Below are 16,292 nucleotides of genomic sequence, written 5' to 3' on the forward strand. Positions count from 1 at the left end.
CGCGCGCGCCTTACTATTTCTAGTCATCCATTCGTCGACGGTGTATAAGTGGAATTGCGTGGATTTCTCAGGAAGAATTTGGCTCGCAAAGGGTTACACTACGGCTGGGTCGTCATTCGCATGCACCGCGCGTAGGCGTGGAAACCAGCTGACCTATTAAAAATTACAATTTATACGTTTATCACAAGAAACTCGCATCGTACTCGCTTCGTCGTCGTACTTATAAAAATTTAGTATTAGACTCCGATGTGTGCTGTGTCTTACTCGTACCTTACTTTTTCGGGACGTCCGACCCCAGCCGGACAGAATTTTCCAATATGCGCCGGGGGCCGTCAGAACGCGGTTTACACTTTTGTTGCCTTTCTTACTGGATTTCAGTTGATACTCGAGATAATTAGGATAATAAATGCCAATTGAATGCAGGCCTCCTCTCTTCGCTTCGCACAGAGTGTGTTGCACGCGGTGTGGCGTTTAGGCCACAAGCGAGATGTTGTGCCACACATCGTGCACTGTCTGTCTTGTCTGTCCGAAATGATGCCGTCCCTCGATAAACAATAAATATTCGCCAGTTACACACACTCGCGCGTTTCGAGTGGTCTTATCGCAATTAAAACAAATCCGGAGCACCGGATTTCGGTTCGGTTTGAGAGAGTTAAATTAAAATAAAATGAATTAAAATGAAATTTCACGCCGAATACACGCTGATGCTACATACTAAAACAAGAAAAGATCTATCATGGTTGCTGCTGCCCGTGCCGGGCCAACAGCAACCGGAACGGAATCAACCGAGGAAGTTCCCTTCCACTTTGCCGCACTCTGACCACACGCTTATAAATATTGTTGAATGCATGCTTGAATGGCTACTAAATCTATGCCAGTGCTCGTTGCACGATACGTTTCGCGAGAGGCGACTCTTGAACTGTCTCTGGTGGACTTGCTGCTAGTCTGGTGCTTCTGAAAGCATCACCGCCGGAAGCGAATTACAAAGTCTGTACGCATACGACACATTGGCCTTCCGGAAAACACACTCTGCCGCCGGTCCGCGCTCTTCGTATGGCATCATGGCAGTATCACGAAATCCAGCGTAATAGAGAACTACAATTAGAATGGAGTGTAATTGCCAATGTAATTGCGCAAGCTACTTTGCGAGAGTAAGTTTTCTATCGTTTCGTTTGCGTCGTACTTATTCTACAGTAAAGACATATTCGAAAAGGAGAAATGATTTTCGCTTATTCTCGATCCTTAGCTAGAACCATGTCGGCCGTCCGTCGATACACAGTCTAATAGCGATAAAATCTATCATCGTCGATACAGTCTGGTGAGGTTTGCAGTAGGAATGTGTTGCTTTCAAAACAGTACAGCGTCGTGTGTGTCTTGTGGGGCTCATCTCTGGGGCACAACGGTTTCCGCCCCCGGAGGACTGTTGTGGGTTACTTTCTTCCTAAAATCGAGTTACGGCGATCGATTCGCTGACGGAGCAGCGCACTAAAACACGACGCAAGATGGATGCAGATGAGGCCCATGTCGATCTTTTCGTCGAAACGGTGCCGGTCGGAGTCATCGATCATTTGTTCGCTCTCTCTCTCTCTCTCTCTCAATTCGGTTGGGTGCACAACATGGAAACTTTGCTCTTGGTTTGGTTGTTTGGATCGATCTGGATTATCTAAAATGAAACAAGCAAATATTACATTAGTTTACTCTTTTGATACGTTAAATTGCACACCCCGAGAACAAATTGCAAGTCGACGGAAGAAGATAAAATGCCTGAAAATACGCCGATTGGCCCCAAAGCAAATGGCATGTCATCTTCCGGTTGCCGCACAAATTCGTGGAATATTCGTGTCGTGTTTTCGGGAGTAATGAAAAAGTGTAACTGTACACACCATCAACGTCAAGTCATCAAGTCATCTTTGCGTGCGGCAAGGAATACAAACGCATCTACCAATTGGCATCACGATAACGAGATTCAAGAGGTTAGGTTTCTGATAAGATTGGAGTCGTAAGTGTCTTAGAGATGCTGATAAGGGTGCGAGTCGGTGTGGTGGTATGTGGTGGTTTGTGTCACACTGACGACACTGCATCATAAGGCACAACACATGATAAAGGATGACCTCGTGCGACGACGGCCATGCATCACACGAGCCACTCGGGTAGCATTGCTTAACCCGCTCCGGGGAACGTTTATGGGTCTCTAGAATAACACAGCGTGAGCTGTATTTGCTACAACCACTGCCACCTCAAAAGGCGGAAAAGATTTACAATTTCAAATCCCGTTTTTGGCAACACGTACCCCGTCGTGTACGCATTCGGGAGGGATTCTTTTTACGATAAGAAAACAGATTTAAATATTTGCACATCGCGGTCCATTGAGTGGCAGGATTTGTTTGGCTTTGGGCGTTTCATTCCCAATCCTGTCCGGATTGAGATACCGAAACGAAACGTCATCCGATCGTGCGTTGCCCTCTTCCTGCCCCTTATGCGTGACGTTGGAGACATAAATATTCTATTGTTTCAAATCACAAACAATAAGCTTATTTTGTTCAAATATGCAACAAAAAAGCACGGCTCCGTAAGGGGCCACTTTGAACGGGTTGCTCATGGTTTATGCACAGCGAGCACTAATGGAAAAAAAAATTTGTTCCAAGTTACGAGAAGAAAAAAACGTTAATAAACAAACAGTTTGCGGAATCAAGCGGCCGACCGAGCGCGCCAGGCAGACGGACGACGGCCCGCACACGAACTGTAAATAATTGATAACTTCCCAGCGATGACCTGAGCCCTGCAAAAGCTGCTTAAGTCGTTCGGTAGCTCGAAGTCGGGACGGAGGCGTCAATTAAGACACGATTCGTTCCTACCAGAACGGAGAGTTTGTGTTGTAATGGTCGCAACATTCTCGTTGTCGTCGTCGTCGGTTGTCCACGTCGTTATGCTTCAAGTGGGTCAATAATTCACTACCTCGCCGTGTGCTACCACCGCCTCTCTGTGGTCGCCGCCGGTGGACGACGAATTCAATTCCCGTCTGTGGGTCCCGCTCACCGCTAGCCGTCCTTAGCATCGAACTCGAATCGAAGGTCTCTATTTGCCCTTCCCAGAAGCCAGTCGCGGGGAGAAATCTTTTAATCATAACAAATCATTCGACCCGTGCCAAATGGGCTGGGCGCGCGGTGGCAGCCACGAGTCTGGTGTCTAAATCTTTGTTATTGTTGAGAATTCGACCGATCTACCCACCCACCGAGACGGCTTGGTGTAGCGCATCCGGGCCCCAGACGCAGCACACAATGTCATTGCGCAATAGGAAACGGAATTGAAATTGTCAAGCTCCCGACGATGAATTGAACATGACCGGGAACACATCTTTACGACTTCCAATTGTAATTAATACGGCAAGCTTTCGCACACGGTGCTGGACCCGTGTTTAATTGACACACCAATTGAATGGAATGTGAATCTATTGCGACCGACCGACCGATGCCCTAAACGTTTGTCCACCCTTGTGTTACACGTGATTAAAGCAAAGGTCTCTGCTGCAATGTGTTTCTGAAACGGATTTTTAAGTTCCATTTAGAGTCAATTCGCTTCGTGTATGCTAATACGTGGTAAAAAGGGCACGTAACCCACACGAATGGGCACTAATTTGCAACAGACTCCGAGCCTTGGGGCTAGATGCAACAATTTGTCACCTATCCATAACCAGTTTGCACTCGCGCGGCCATTTTGCTGCGAATGTGAGACTTTCTCCTTCGTGGCCAGGGACTACCAGGGCGGCCGTGTGATAAAGGCCATTTTTGTGGCTGGTGGCATTTCAATAAAGCAACTTAATGTCTGCCCACAAACATGAATGGGGAACGCTAGCGAGTGATAAATTCAAAACCCGAACAAAAAAACCGATGGCTATCGATCAAAGGATCGTAAAAGCAAATTTATCGCCCAACTTGCGACCGACCGCGCCCCAATCAGTAGCAAGTAGCCGGAGAAGCAGCAAATTTATCGATCCTCCCAAAAATGGCAAAAGAATCGACCCCTCGGGTCGATCGGTCGCGGTTCGGGCGGATCGATCTACTCTCCGCCGCCAGCAGCAGCAACCAAGCAAACCGGGCCAGTAGCAATGGCCAATTATGCATATGCGAGAGTAGCGCATGCGAAAGAGCCATCGGAGAGCAGCATCGCTGGTCGGAGAACCAGGTTGGCGACCAAAACGGGTTTCAACCGGTTTCACGGACCCCGGTCTCGGACTTCGTGCGCAAAGCAAGGTTTTTGTGCACCGATTTCCTCCTCTCTTCTGTCACATATATTTTATGCACCGGATTGGAGCGGTGCTTGGAGTCGATCGGCGTGAACACATCGAACGTAATCTGCATTCGAGCGACTGATCGTTTCTACTCTTTGGGGTCCCATTCCCCCATTAGCAATTGGTGCGAGATTAGATGCAAAGTAGGCAGGACCGGCACTAAACCGCAGCAACGCAGTAGGGCCACAGCAACAATTGGTGGTTGTTGGATGCGAATTTAAACCGATTCAATCCACTACCGCCGCCACCGGGTTCGGATCTCTGCGTCCACCGTTTATGTGCACGTTCCGTCCATTTAGAAGCAGATAAATAAATTCCTCCCGACAACCCGCCAGAGCGCACCGGTCGTCGGCGGCAACAACGACGCCAACGACGTTGACCGGCGGGGTCAATTCAATGTTAGTCCCCAAGCAGGTCCCCCCGGGACGGACGAGGCTGATAATGGTGATGGAGGACGGCTCAGGGTTGAAATATTGGGGACACGGGAGCCACGTACAGCGAGAGAGTGAGAGAGCATAAAACCTGCACTTGGTTATGTGTGCGCTTATTGAATTGCCTTGCCGAACCCGCGGAGATCAGTCAATAGACCGCGGCGGTCGGGTGGCAGCATAAAGCGCTGCACGTGAGACACGAGACTTCAACGGGGCGAAGTAGTGTTGGTGTGAAGGCCTTCGTTCAACACTGCACACACACACGTACCACCGATGGCTGTGGTTTACGCGCATTCCAAACCCATGAGTACCTTCTCTCCAACAATCCAAGCTACCATCGGAAAAGGTTGGTTGGCTGCAATCGCAGCCACCGTAACTGACAGCAACTGACAGCACACCAGAAGAACGACACTTTACACGCTCCGCTGGCACGAGCTAATGAAACATGTGATCAAGCGAATTTAAAAACGATCTTCACCGGTTCAATCGCCGAACTAGACGATTTTGCGCTCGCCAAAGTACCCCATTCGAATCTCGACTCGCTTGCCGTAATAGGGATCAATTACACTTTAAGGACATCATCATGGCTGGCTCATGTTCGCTAACGTAAACACTCACTCCTGGAAGACGAATCAACGTCAAAGTGAAGAGCTCTCCTTGGGAACGCAGTGAGCGTATATTTTGTTGTTTTTTTCTTACATAAGAAACTTTTTTTCACACCTCAATCGTGCGTGCTAGAGTGTCCGCGTCGATGGATCGTTGCCGTGGCGTGTTGTTATTATTTTTATTAGAACATCAGTCCTATCTCTTTCCCTCCCGGCATGCACCGTCGTTAAAGCATCTTCTGCAGGCGTTACATACACACAGAATACGCTCGACGGCAGCAAAGAATGGAAGACGGAAAGAAACCATCGCAGGCAATGGCATGCTGACGATGGCAACAAGAACGCAGCAGGCTAGGTTCTTCGACTCACAATCTCTCTCTAGAGGCCCAATCGAGAACAAACATCTCAACGTGACCACCACAGAGAAAGGTCTTTCGGTGTGTTGGTACATGTCGAATGTGAGGCAAAGACGACGACCGCGCCGCGTCGCGCCTGTCGAATGCGTCGACGACGTCGGTTTCTTCTTCCTCTTGCCGTCCGCGTTGAGGTTTTCTTTCAGCCTTCGCGGCCGGTCCAGCCGCAAACCGATCGCTGCGAGACCGTGTGACTTGGAACGGGCAAATGACGGCAACAACGCATTCAAATGCGCGACACAGGCAGGCGGTTCTCCCTGGCCGGCCGGGTTGGCCCCACTCTTAAGGAAGGCTTAATGTGGAGCCCGCAACAGAGGGTAAATCATCCGATCACGCAAGAGAGCGAGGAAAAGTGCAGTTTCGCTGACGACAAAAGTTGTCCGCGACGGCGACAGGTCGAATCGGGCTCGGGAGCGTTGGGTTTCTCCTTTTAAGCGGAACACCACCGCAGCACCGTGGCCCTACGCCATTTCCCTTCACACGATGATCGATTTGCGCTGGGCTGTGCGCAGTGCCAGTAGTAGGCTGGCTGTTTTTTTTTCGTGCCGCAAAGCGATAGCCTTCATCATGAGCCTGTTGTTAAGTGGGCAATGATATTTTAATTTATAGACATCCATCACACAAGAGCCAGTATCTTGGCGAATGGCTTCGCTTTACCCGCACCGTGTGTGATATGCGTTTTTCGGTTTGGCATGGCCCGTATGGCGACAGTTTTTTTTATTCTGACGGGGAACGCAAAGCAATTTTGCCATGTCAGCGTTTTAAAAGCCTCCCCCCGCATGTTAACTGCGACTCATAATGCTCCAACATCGGCGAATGTGTCACGCGCTGTGCTGCTGGCTGTTCGGCCTACTTCGTTCAGCACGCTTCTGGCTACCGCCGAATGATTCACGGCGTGTTGATTCGAAATTTATGCGTTCAACGACGATGAGCCGTGAATCACTTCGAAAGCCATTTCACGAACGGATCAGAGGCTCCTCTGCAGAAGAGACTTTGCATATTTTAAAACTTAACGATCGATTGATGAATAAAGTCGGCCGAATAAAGGTGTAAAACGGCGAGAAGCGAGTCAAGAGGAAGAAACGTGTCGAGGCGTGCTTCGAGATAAAACGAAAATCAAACGAAGACGAAAGGAAATACCTAATAACTCATCTATCCGCGCGCGGCCGCGAGCCTTTCCGAAACGCACTTCACGATCGGTCCAGGGCCCAGGAGAACAAACAGCTTTCGGGCGGCCGTTCTCGTGTTCCCACCAATCTTCTTTGGCTTTCCCTTCGCTTGTCTGCGCTTCTCAACCGCGGTCATTTCCTGCACTTCTTTCCCGCGACTTGTGTGCTGTTCCTCTTCGGGTGGTTTGTTTTACTCGATCACTTACCTGGGCGACGAGTCCTATCCTGCGCCGGTGCTACGGGAACGAGGGAAAGAACGAGAGAATGATAGCGGCCAGAGCAACCGACGATGCTGAAGATGATTCCTTCCTTCCGAGCCTGCGCATATGGTGAGAAAAGAGCGCGTTGAAATGAGCTCGGTGGAAACGATCTTCGACATCTTCCATGTGCGCGGATCGCAACCGTTGCTGCTTCTTCTGGGCGGACGATTTCCAGTTCTTCTCCCACTGTCTGTGGGTTCCGCTGGCACGGGCGGGCCAGAATGCAGAATCGACAGCAAGAGAGAGGGAGCAAATTCAGGTTCAATGATTCATTCGGCATCCGTTTTCGTTTTTTTCTTCTTCATGTGGTCAGCTTATGAGACGTTTTCTGCACAGGAAATGCGGGGTCAGAGAAGGCTTTACACGGCGCTTGTCGGTGGTGCTAAAAAGGTGAGTGGCGAAGGCGAAGGAAAACTGGAGGAAGATTCACACGGAAATCCGATACGATGGCGGGCTTCGTTGCGGTTCCTCCTCCCGTCAGGTTGTGCGGGGACGGGCTGAATGTTCTAGACAATCTCCTTGCCCTCCACCTTCTGTGCCAGATCGAAGATGATCTCCTTGTAGATCAGTGGATCAATGTTTTTGCCCAGCTGGTACAGGATAAACCAGTCTCCCAGCTGACACCGGGACGCTATCAGCTCGACATCTTCGTGGGCCGACAGCCGGGAACGGGCGCGCAGCATCAGCAGCCGCAGCCGCGGCATCATGATCACGGCCAGGCGATAGATCAGCGAGATGCCGGTCAGGATCGTGAGCAGGATAAACCAGAACCACAGGAACACGTAGATCTTCTCGTTGACGATGTTCAGCGGCAGCACACACAGCCCGTCGAACTTTTGCACGCTTCCGGACGGACCGTACTTGTGGAAGGTACACTTGGTGACCTTCGGAAAGACGCGCGCCATCGGGTCGCCGCGGTCCTCCGGTTCCATCTCCGTGAAGCGCACCACATCGCTACCGTATGTCGAAAACTCGCCGTCCAGGAAGAAGTCCATGAAGTAGATTTGGCCGAGTACGTTGACAAAGTTGAGCGCCTCGCAGAAGAAGAACCGAAAGGCGTAGAAGTTGTGGCCCTTGAAGTTATCCGCAAAGTAGTCGACCAGGATCTTTTTGCGCTCCTTCGCCTCCTCGTTCATGATCGGCATGTTCAAGTCAAGCACCAGCATCTTGATGCGGCCACCTTCCCACGTTTTCCACAGATAGCGCGGCACGTAGAAGAGCATGGCCTGGAAGAACAGCACGAAGCACACCCACTGGTAGTACTTGTGATACTTGACTTCGTCGAGACCTTCGACGTGGCTCCCAACGCCCGCTTGCACGACGTCCTTGCCGGCGATCCCGGTCAACCGGTTCGGGATGGTGAACGTCGAGTAAATCCAGCAGTAAGTGTCCATCACGTTCAGCGGAATCTCGTCGACGATGCAATCGATCGGATCGCCAATGTACTGGCGCGAGGTGACCAGCAGCGAGAAGGCGATCAGGACGACCACCGTGGCCTTATAGTGCAGCCGGAATATGTTGTTGTCAATGCAGACCTGGTCTAGCTTCAGCAGACCCTTCACGGATCCGAACACATCAAACATGGTGCCGGCGAACAATCAAACTGATACACTCGGAAACGGGGTAAAAGTACTTGCGGTTGCTTAAATTGCCGTCGTCGTCACAAGCCACGCACCGCGCTCAGCATAACAACCGCGCGCGTACACACAAACACACGCAGTCACACACCACTGTCGTTAGCGACGCCAAATCACTTTTCTGGACCGAGTCTTCACACGCACACTAACACACCATCAATAGCGCACTCGCGGGAAAAGAAAGGCACACAGAGCCGCCCTGGAAAACACAGAAACAGTTAATTAACTAATTGATCTGCCGCACAGTCTTTCGCACGCACGTTTATGTTGGTCACACGAAACTTTCTTAGCCTTTGCAGCAACATTAAACGACGAGCGAGTCGATATGATGAAATGTCACTGCAAGCGACATCAGATGACGCGACAAGCACGGAGTTGGCTTGTTTTGTTGAATTAACTCTCTCCGGAAGGGTAGAGCGGAAACATAATGCTATACAAACCGAACCGAGTAACGCCACTAAGTAAAAAGGTGCAACATAAAGGGGTAGGAAGGAAACACAGAAAATACCGCGGGACGCACAACCTCACGCTTGAATTTTTATGTTTGAAATAAAAAACTCTTTCTCTGAACCTCTCTGTAAAATGCAAACCTGACTTTTTTACCTGACCTTTCTTAACCGAAACTGACCAAGTGCGAAAGGCCGGGCCACACGCAACGATTTGACTGCTACTTCGGTCTGTGCAATCGCATCGCACAGACAAAATCGTAACGTGTGGACAGTGCAATTGCACCGATTTGGTCGTTTTCGATCATCGACGCAGATCTAGGAAATCTAGGTGCAAAAGAGCATTAATATCTGTCCAATTTCCATGCATGTGTGCGTGTGTTGATGGTGGTTTGACATGTTGATTTAAAAGCTTTTAGGGCAAAAGTTTGTCGTGAGAATAATTGCTTCGCTTTTCCTCGACCACTGTAACCGATAAGTACTCTTGGCACGTTCTATTTTTTTGCTTTTTAACCACACGCTCCACAGATGGCTACGATCCGATAACGACTTTGATCTGCGCAGATCAAAGTAGCAGTCAAATCGTTGCGTGTGGACCAAGTGTTCTCTTTATCATTTGATCATCAGCAAGTGTTCTCTTTATCTTTTGGTTAGGATAAAACAGGCTGAATATTTGATCGTTTCATTTTGCAATCCCTTCGAGGCAAACGAGTACCTTAGTCGGGAAGTCAATGTAAAAACACTAAGCTGGATTTTACTTGCAATAAACATGGGTTTACGATGCCTCAACTACAAAGATTGGCAAATTGTTTCTTATTGCTATTTTCGGATGCCTATCGAATCGACCGCCGACCGTTTCTTCACAAGTGTTTATTTAGCTCGAATTGTCTTTAAAAACAAGTTCAGTTTTATGAATTATCTAACGGTGTATATGAAGATTATCGTTGGCTTTCATTCGTTCGATGCAACGATAAAAATAAACTGTGGAACCACTCGAACGCAATAATTTAATACAATTAAACGTGCTAAAGCAAACGCGTGCTCCTGGACTTTCGCAGCGTGTGAACCGATGAATGGTTGATTTATGCGAATATTAGAATTCAAAATGGCTCCGATCCGCAGGTTCCTTAGGAAATCTTTTTCCGAACCGCCGTGTAGCGCTCCGCGTATGCGTCATAACCCGGGAGCTCATTGAACTGCTTCGAATTAAACAGGTTTCCGTCCACGCACAGATTGCACACTTTCGAATCGCTGAGGATGCGAGAGTGAATGGCCGAAATTTGGAGACAGTTTTCTTCCAAACGCAACGTTTTCAGCTTCACGCAGTCAGCTATCGCTTCGGCCACTACGGTGATTTGATTTTGGTTCAGGTTCAGCTCCGTCACCTGCAGACCCCTCACTTCCGGTGGGACTTCCGTGATTTTGTTCCTCGACAGATCGAGCAAATCGAGATGCTTCAGATCGCAAAACATGGTTGGAAACGTGTTGATCTGATTGTTGCTCAGGATGACCTGCTTCAGGTGGACACAATTCGAAAGACTCCTTGGTACGCTCGTTAGCAGATTGTTCATCATGTTGAGTGTTTCCAGCTTGACCAGCGTTCCGATACAATCTGGCACGACCGCGATCTTGTTCCCGCTTGCATTCAGATGCTTGAGGATAGTAAATTTTTCGATGTCCTCCGGAAGAGCGGTGAATCGATTTTCAGATATATCCAACGTTCGCAGTACGTTTGGAAATGTTTTCAATGCCGATGGGAATTCGTCCAGTCGCAGGAGCGATATTTTCAGCACACCCGTTTTCTTCGCGGTTTCAAAGTGTTGCTTCACCTGCTTGTTACCCATCGTGATGATCTCGTTTCTTTTTTCGTACCGGAATTAGCCAAATCGGAGAAGAAAATTTGGTTTTTATTCTGCACGCAACATGTTTGTTGTGATTTTGGTGAAAAATTGCATTTGACACAAAAAAAAAAGACATTTGACAGTCATGACGTGACGCGTTAAACAGAGCGTACAATTTACACCGGGCAAAAGCGATGCCACATTAATCTTTTGTTTGTTACGAACTAACTTGCGAAAGGTATTTAATTAGCAATTGTTTTGGAAAAATGTACATCTCATCATGTGCTTACATCTCAATATGGCAATGCAATATACTGCACAACAGCGTTTTTAGATAAAACACTAAATATCCCTTTCGTAAATGTCCCTTTTGGCAACACTGCGCCATTGAAGGCGTGTCAGATTTTGAAGGACGTGTAAACAAACATTGGTTTGTTGTCAAAAAGTGGCTGGAAGAAGAATTTCCCGGTGATTGGGAAATTAAGAAAAATGTTAATGGCCTGATGGCTAGCCACTTTGGAGTAACATGTGATTAAAGCATTTCGAAAGCGCACTACTTCACTCGTATTACGGAACGATAAGCCCACTGTGGCCACTCCTCAAGATGAGGTTCCTATCGCTGACATCGATATGCGGCATCGCTTTTCTGTGCTATATTTTGCATTCCACGTACACATTGGTTTCGTTGTTTCGGGCCCCACAGTGCACACCGGGCACCGGAACACCCTGCTATCGGTCGCAGCTGACCAAGGGCAAGTTTTTGCAGCTTTCGCTGTACACATCGCCATCGGCAAATCCTCCAAACGGTGCCAAGGTAGCTAAACTTGGCACCGTTAACCCCTTCGATCCTTTCGTAGAACTCGAGCGGTAATTATGTCAACGGGTGACCCAATCAGAGCACATGTTAATCCGTTTTTTCATTTTCTAGATCATACACTTTTGCGCTGCCGAAGGAAACGCGTTCCAACGGGACACTGTATATGTTTGCCGTCTTGACGAAAGGGGCAAAGTCGCTTGAATGGGACGCGGTTCGAAGTCAGAGCACCTCGGTGATCAAGAAATTTGGCCTCACGCACTACATGGTACCGAGGACGGCGACAATCAATCTGCTGAACGATAAGGTACGGGAAGGCGTAAAGATTTGGTGCTTCCCAAGGTGCTGACCCGGTTGTCATCCATCTGTTTTTAGGTCGGTAGTAAAAAACCGAACAGGCTCGTGAACCAGAAGCGCATCGCTCACATTCGGCAGAATGTGTTTCTGCACATCATCACGGAGGATTTCTCCGTTTCGGCGCGAGACATGCCGGCCGAGTTGGCACGCGATATCCGGATCACACCGGACAACCTGGTGATGCCGATCATACGGAGCGATTTCTCGAAGGAAAAGCTGGCCGACCTGGTGGAGATTGATCCGGCGACGAAGGAGGCAACCATCACGATCCACTACGCACCGTGCTCGGCCGGAAAGATTAAAATGTTGGCACAAATCGAGCGCGCCATGTCGGACCTGACAGCGCTGGGTTTCAGCGAAAAAGACATAGATGAGGTACGTCGAACGGAACCCATTGTTGGTGCTGTGTCCTCACGTTGTTTCGTTTGCAGGTAAAGTCCATCTTTTCCGACACCAACGTGTATCTGCTTTGCGGCACGATCGTCATTAGCAGTGTGCATGTAAGGATATTGCTCTTCGCGAATAGATCCGGCTTTAATTACATTCGACATGATTTCGTTTTTAGCTGCTGATTGATTTCCTGTCGTTTAAAAACGATATTCTGTTCTGGAAGCGTAAACGCCACTATGCGGGGCTTTCGCTTCGGAGCACGCTCTGGCGTACGTTTAGCCACGTGATCATTTTCCTGTACCTGTTGGACGAAGAAACGTCGCTCCTAATCCTGATACCGACCGGCATCGGCACCCTGATTGAGATGTGGAAGGCCAAGAAGATCCTAAAGCTTGAAATTAGCTTCCGAGGTGGCATTCGCGTTCGATCGGGACACGATGGCAACGATGTGCCGAACTCGATCAAAACGGAAGAACGCAACACTCTCGCGTTGGACAAGGAAGCGATGCAGTACCTGAGCTACGTGCTGTATCCGCTGTGCATTGCGGGAGCCATTTATTCGCTTCTGTATCTTCCTCATAAGAGGTAAGCCAGTACAGCTGCGGTCTCTTGCGCAAACACTACATTTTCAATCCGCTTGCTTACAGTTGGTACTCGTGGACCATCAGTTCCATGGCGAACGGCGTTTACGCGTTTGGATTCCTATTTATGCTGCCGCAGCTCTTTATCAACTACAAACTGAAGTCGGTCGCTGCACTACCGTGGCGTGTTTTCATGTACAAAGCGTTCAACACATTCATCGACGATGTGTTCGCGTTTATCATTCCAATGCCAACGGCCCACCGGTTCGCCTGCTTCCGGGACGATATCGTCTTTCTGGTCTATCTCTACCAGCGCTGGTAAGTGCACCTTGGGCGGAGCAGAGCGAATGTCACACTTTAACACCCCTTTCCATTTGCTAGGTTGTATCCGGTGGATAAGACGCGCATCGATGAAGACGAACGAGTGCCTCTGCTGGACAAAGATCAAGACGCGGCCAGCAAAGAGAAGCAAAAGAGCGACAAGATTGGGGACAGTGATAGCAAAAAAGATAATTAAACCTACGACTGTAGCATTTATCACGTTCCACACTTTCTGCAATACTACGCGTTAGGGACTCTAAGAATATGATCCGTTGTGATGCACGGGATAGGACAGTTAAAGTTCCATTAACCGCATACCCACAAATGGTAATCATCAGTTTTGTTGATGTATTGAGCGAATGTTCGTGATTTCGTGATCGTAGTTTAAAGCAGTTCGAGCCAAGCCTGATAATGATCATTCTTTTCTAAATTCCATAAATTTCATAGTGTACACACCTTTTTTACCAATGATTATATTCCATTCTGTGAGCTGTGACCAGTTCTTTCTAAGCTATTATACACCGATGGCATTGTTTGTACACTACCGTCGATGAAAGAAAAACTGTACAAGACAATAATCGATAGAATCTTTTAGGTCTTCCGATTTTTTTGGTAATGCAAAGTCCTTTTGGCAGTATTTTGTTAATAATACATTCCATCCTTATTCGTTGTCCCTGAAAAATGAGAAATGTCTCACTAATGAGTTGTTTAATATGCTTCAGTTACAGAACCGTCCAAAAGCTATATTTCTTCCTCAATAAATACTGCTATGCACAATTTAGATAACTGAATAAATCAATTATTCCAAAAGAATTGGCATAGTTGCCCAATTGTGAATTGTGAACAGCTTAGTGTTAAGTATACCAAATTCATAACAAAATGTTTTGCAATTGTACTAAATAAAGCACCTCGTGAATCTTTTGCAATGAAATGCAGAACTCATGTAAACGTAAATGTTTCTCGTTGCTCCTCGTCCGGACTACATTTCAATCTATACGGCGCAGATCGTTTATCAGACATTGTAATTCTCATGTTGAATACCAAATAGGAGAGAATTGGACAAAGAACAGGAAACGGATCGTGGGTTTTTAACCAGACGCAGGCAAAACGCAGCGAACCAATTGATCCGATTCATCAATCCGTTCGTTCGGATGATTGTCGGGAATGTGTTTGCGAGCATTTCTGCTTACGTTTGGCCCGCCGTTCGAAACGGTTGTGTGTGTGTGTGTGTGTGTGTGTGCGGCCTTTTCTCCCTCAAGAAAGCGGACCCCATTTGTTTTCGATTGAAAAATTATGTACCAAAAATAAAGCAATTCCGTGCGTTCATGCGAGCAATTTTATGCTGCGAAACCCGAGCGCACGGTTTGAGGTTTTGATGTGCTCGAATTTAAAACAATTTTGCTGTTTCGGTAGTTACGTTCCGAAATTAAGTAGTTAGCAGTTTGTGTATAAGTTTACACGCTATTACGTAAATAATTAATGATTAAACTTTAATATTCAACAGACAAAGTTCACGTCAGTAGACGGTGTTTAAACTGCTTCTCGCGAAAGCAATAATGCATCGAAATGCGTTCCATCAGCTGCAATAATTGCAATTAAGTCCGTCCGTTGAGTGTGGGATGGGTTAAAAATCAACAGAAAACGAAGAGATTAACAACGGCCATATCTGGGTTTTACAACAAATCCGCTACGCATCGATTGACGCACCAGTTTATCGATTTTATATCGCCCGCCCGGACCTAATATTTCAATCCAGGTAGGTTCATTGTTCATCGGTTGTTCCGCGGAAGTCGCGGATGGGTGGCCGAATTTGGCCAACAGCACAACTTTGCAGCGGCAACCCGAGTGTCGGTCATAGCGTTTGCATAAGTAATTTATGATAGGCATCGGGTGTGTTCGTAACAGTTCGTTAGTGTCCACCATTGAGCTCATAATTGCTCGCTAATTCGATTCCACTTTCCGCCTCCGAGAGCTCATGGCAGAGTGGGCAGTGTGGGCAACGCGCGGCTTAATGGGCAGATGCAAACCAATAAATGTTTCGGTGCTCTGTTCGATCCAGCTGTTCGAAAGCCCTCTCCTAAGCCGTGGTCGGCTGGTGGAGTTCCGGAAAGTGTGCCACATGTGTGAATAAAACACCACCAGAACAATTCAGACAGCACAACATCTGTGTCTATTATTTTAAACTGCTTTGGCAGACAACTACTCCCACTACTAACCGTCCAGAGGAGTCACACCAATTTAGTAGAGTGACGATACTTATTGTGTGTTAAACATGTCAGACCGTAACTCTAGCCGGACTCTCTGGCGCCCAGTTTGCCAAGTTTATGAAGGTGTGATTGAATTTCGATTTGATTATGTAAATTTTTCTGCCGAACCAACCCCGATTGATAATTGAATCGATCCGGAGGACGAGACGAGTCCGGTCGTCCCGAAGAACGTGCCCAAAAATTGTTGGCGCTGTTGCGCGGCGGCGTTACTTTTGCCCGACTTCTCTTCATTAAGTTGCTAATTTGTTGCCGGCGCGCGAAACGTGAGCCATTTAATAGTCGCCGTCTTTGGGTTCAAGAAACGACGCCCCTCTTGCCAAGCGAATCGTAGCAGTTGGGCCTGCTTTGGAACGTTGTTGGCACGTCACGGTGTTGTCCCCGAGCCTGCTAGCAACTTGAGGATTGCTTTCGGCGGACCATCTTGTTTTCAGGTGCGATTAATGGAGATCGCTTCAAAGCGTTTGAATTTCGG

At 48.0% G+C, this 16,292-nt stretch overlaps 3 protein-coding genes across 3 annotated transcripts; 1 reads left to right on the forward strand and 2 right to left on the reverse strand.

Annotated features, from left to right (window-relative positions):
- Positions 1-532: 532 nt before the first annotated feature.
- Positions 533-9,344, reverse strand: LOC128274417 (innexin inx2). The gene is made up of 3 exons (XM_053012613.1): positions 9,244-9,344; positions 7,113-9,002; positions 533-1,663 (listed from the first exon to the last, which is right to left on the reverse strand). Exon 2 carries the CDS (start codon positions 8,747-8,749, stop codon positions 7,673-7,675), a length of 1,077 nt encoding a protein of 358 aa, XP_052868573.1. The 5' UTR covers positions 8,750-9,002; positions 9,244-9,344; the 3' UTR covers positions 533-1,663; positions 7,113-7,672.
- A 771-nt stretch (positions 9,345-10,115) lies between these two features.
- On the reverse strand, positions 10,116-11,184 carry LOC128272804 (leucine-rich repeat-containing protein 57). The gene has a single exon (XM_053010682.1). The coding sequence runs from the start codon at positions 11,091-11,093 to the stop codon at positions 10,377-10,379; it is 717 nt and encodes a 238-aa protein (XP_052866642.1). The 5' UTR covers positions 11,094-11,184; the 3' UTR covers positions 10,116-10,376.
- Positions 11,185-11,679: 495 nt separating this feature from the next.
- Positions 11,680-14,336, forward strand: LOC128272626 (lipid scramblase CLPTM1L). The gene is made up of 7 exons (XM_053010463.1): positions 11,680-11,957; positions 12,019-12,211; positions 12,280-12,636; positions 12,693-12,761; positions 12,827-13,236; positions 13,299-13,550; positions 13,614-14,336. The coding sequence occupies exons 1-7, from the start codon at positions 11,695-11,697 to the stop codon at positions 13,747-13,749; spliced, it is 1,680 nt and encodes a 559-aa protein (XP_052866423.1). The 5' UTR covers positions 11,680-11,694; the 3' UTR covers positions 13,750-14,336.
- The last annotated feature ends 1,956 nt before the right edge of the window (positions 14,337-16,292 follow it).

This window comes from Anopheles cruzii, chromosome 3 (assembly GCF_943734635.1).
Source record: "Anopheles cruzii chromosome 3, idAnoCruzAS_RS32_06, whole genome shotgun sequence".
Classification (NCBI taxonomy): Eukaryota; Metazoa; Arthropoda; class Insecta; order Diptera; family Culicidae; genus Anopheles; species Anopheles cruzii.

Bases quoted from the DNA above. Each gene is read 5' to 3' on its own strand.
- LOC128274417 (XM_053012613.1), bottom strand. From the start codon at position 8,749: ATGTTTGATGTGTTCGGATCCGTGAAGGGTCTGCTGAAGCTAGACCAG.
- LOC128272626 (XM_053010463.1), top strand. From the start codon at position 11,695: ATGAGGTTCCTATCGCTGACATCGATATGCGGCATCGCTTTTCTGTGC. The intron at 12,762-12,826 runs GTAAGGATATTG...TTTCGTTTTTAG, and splicing joins TCGTCATTAGCAGTGTGCAT to CTGCTGATTGATTTCCTGTC. The intron at 13,551-13,613 runs GTAAGTGCACCT...TCCATTTGCTAG, and splicing joins GTCTATCTCTACCAGCGCTG to GTTGTATCCGGTGGATAAGA.
- LOC128272804 (XM_053010682.1), bottom strand. From the start codon at position 11,093: ATGGGTAACAAGCAGGTGAAGCAACACTTTGAAACCGCGAAGAAAACG.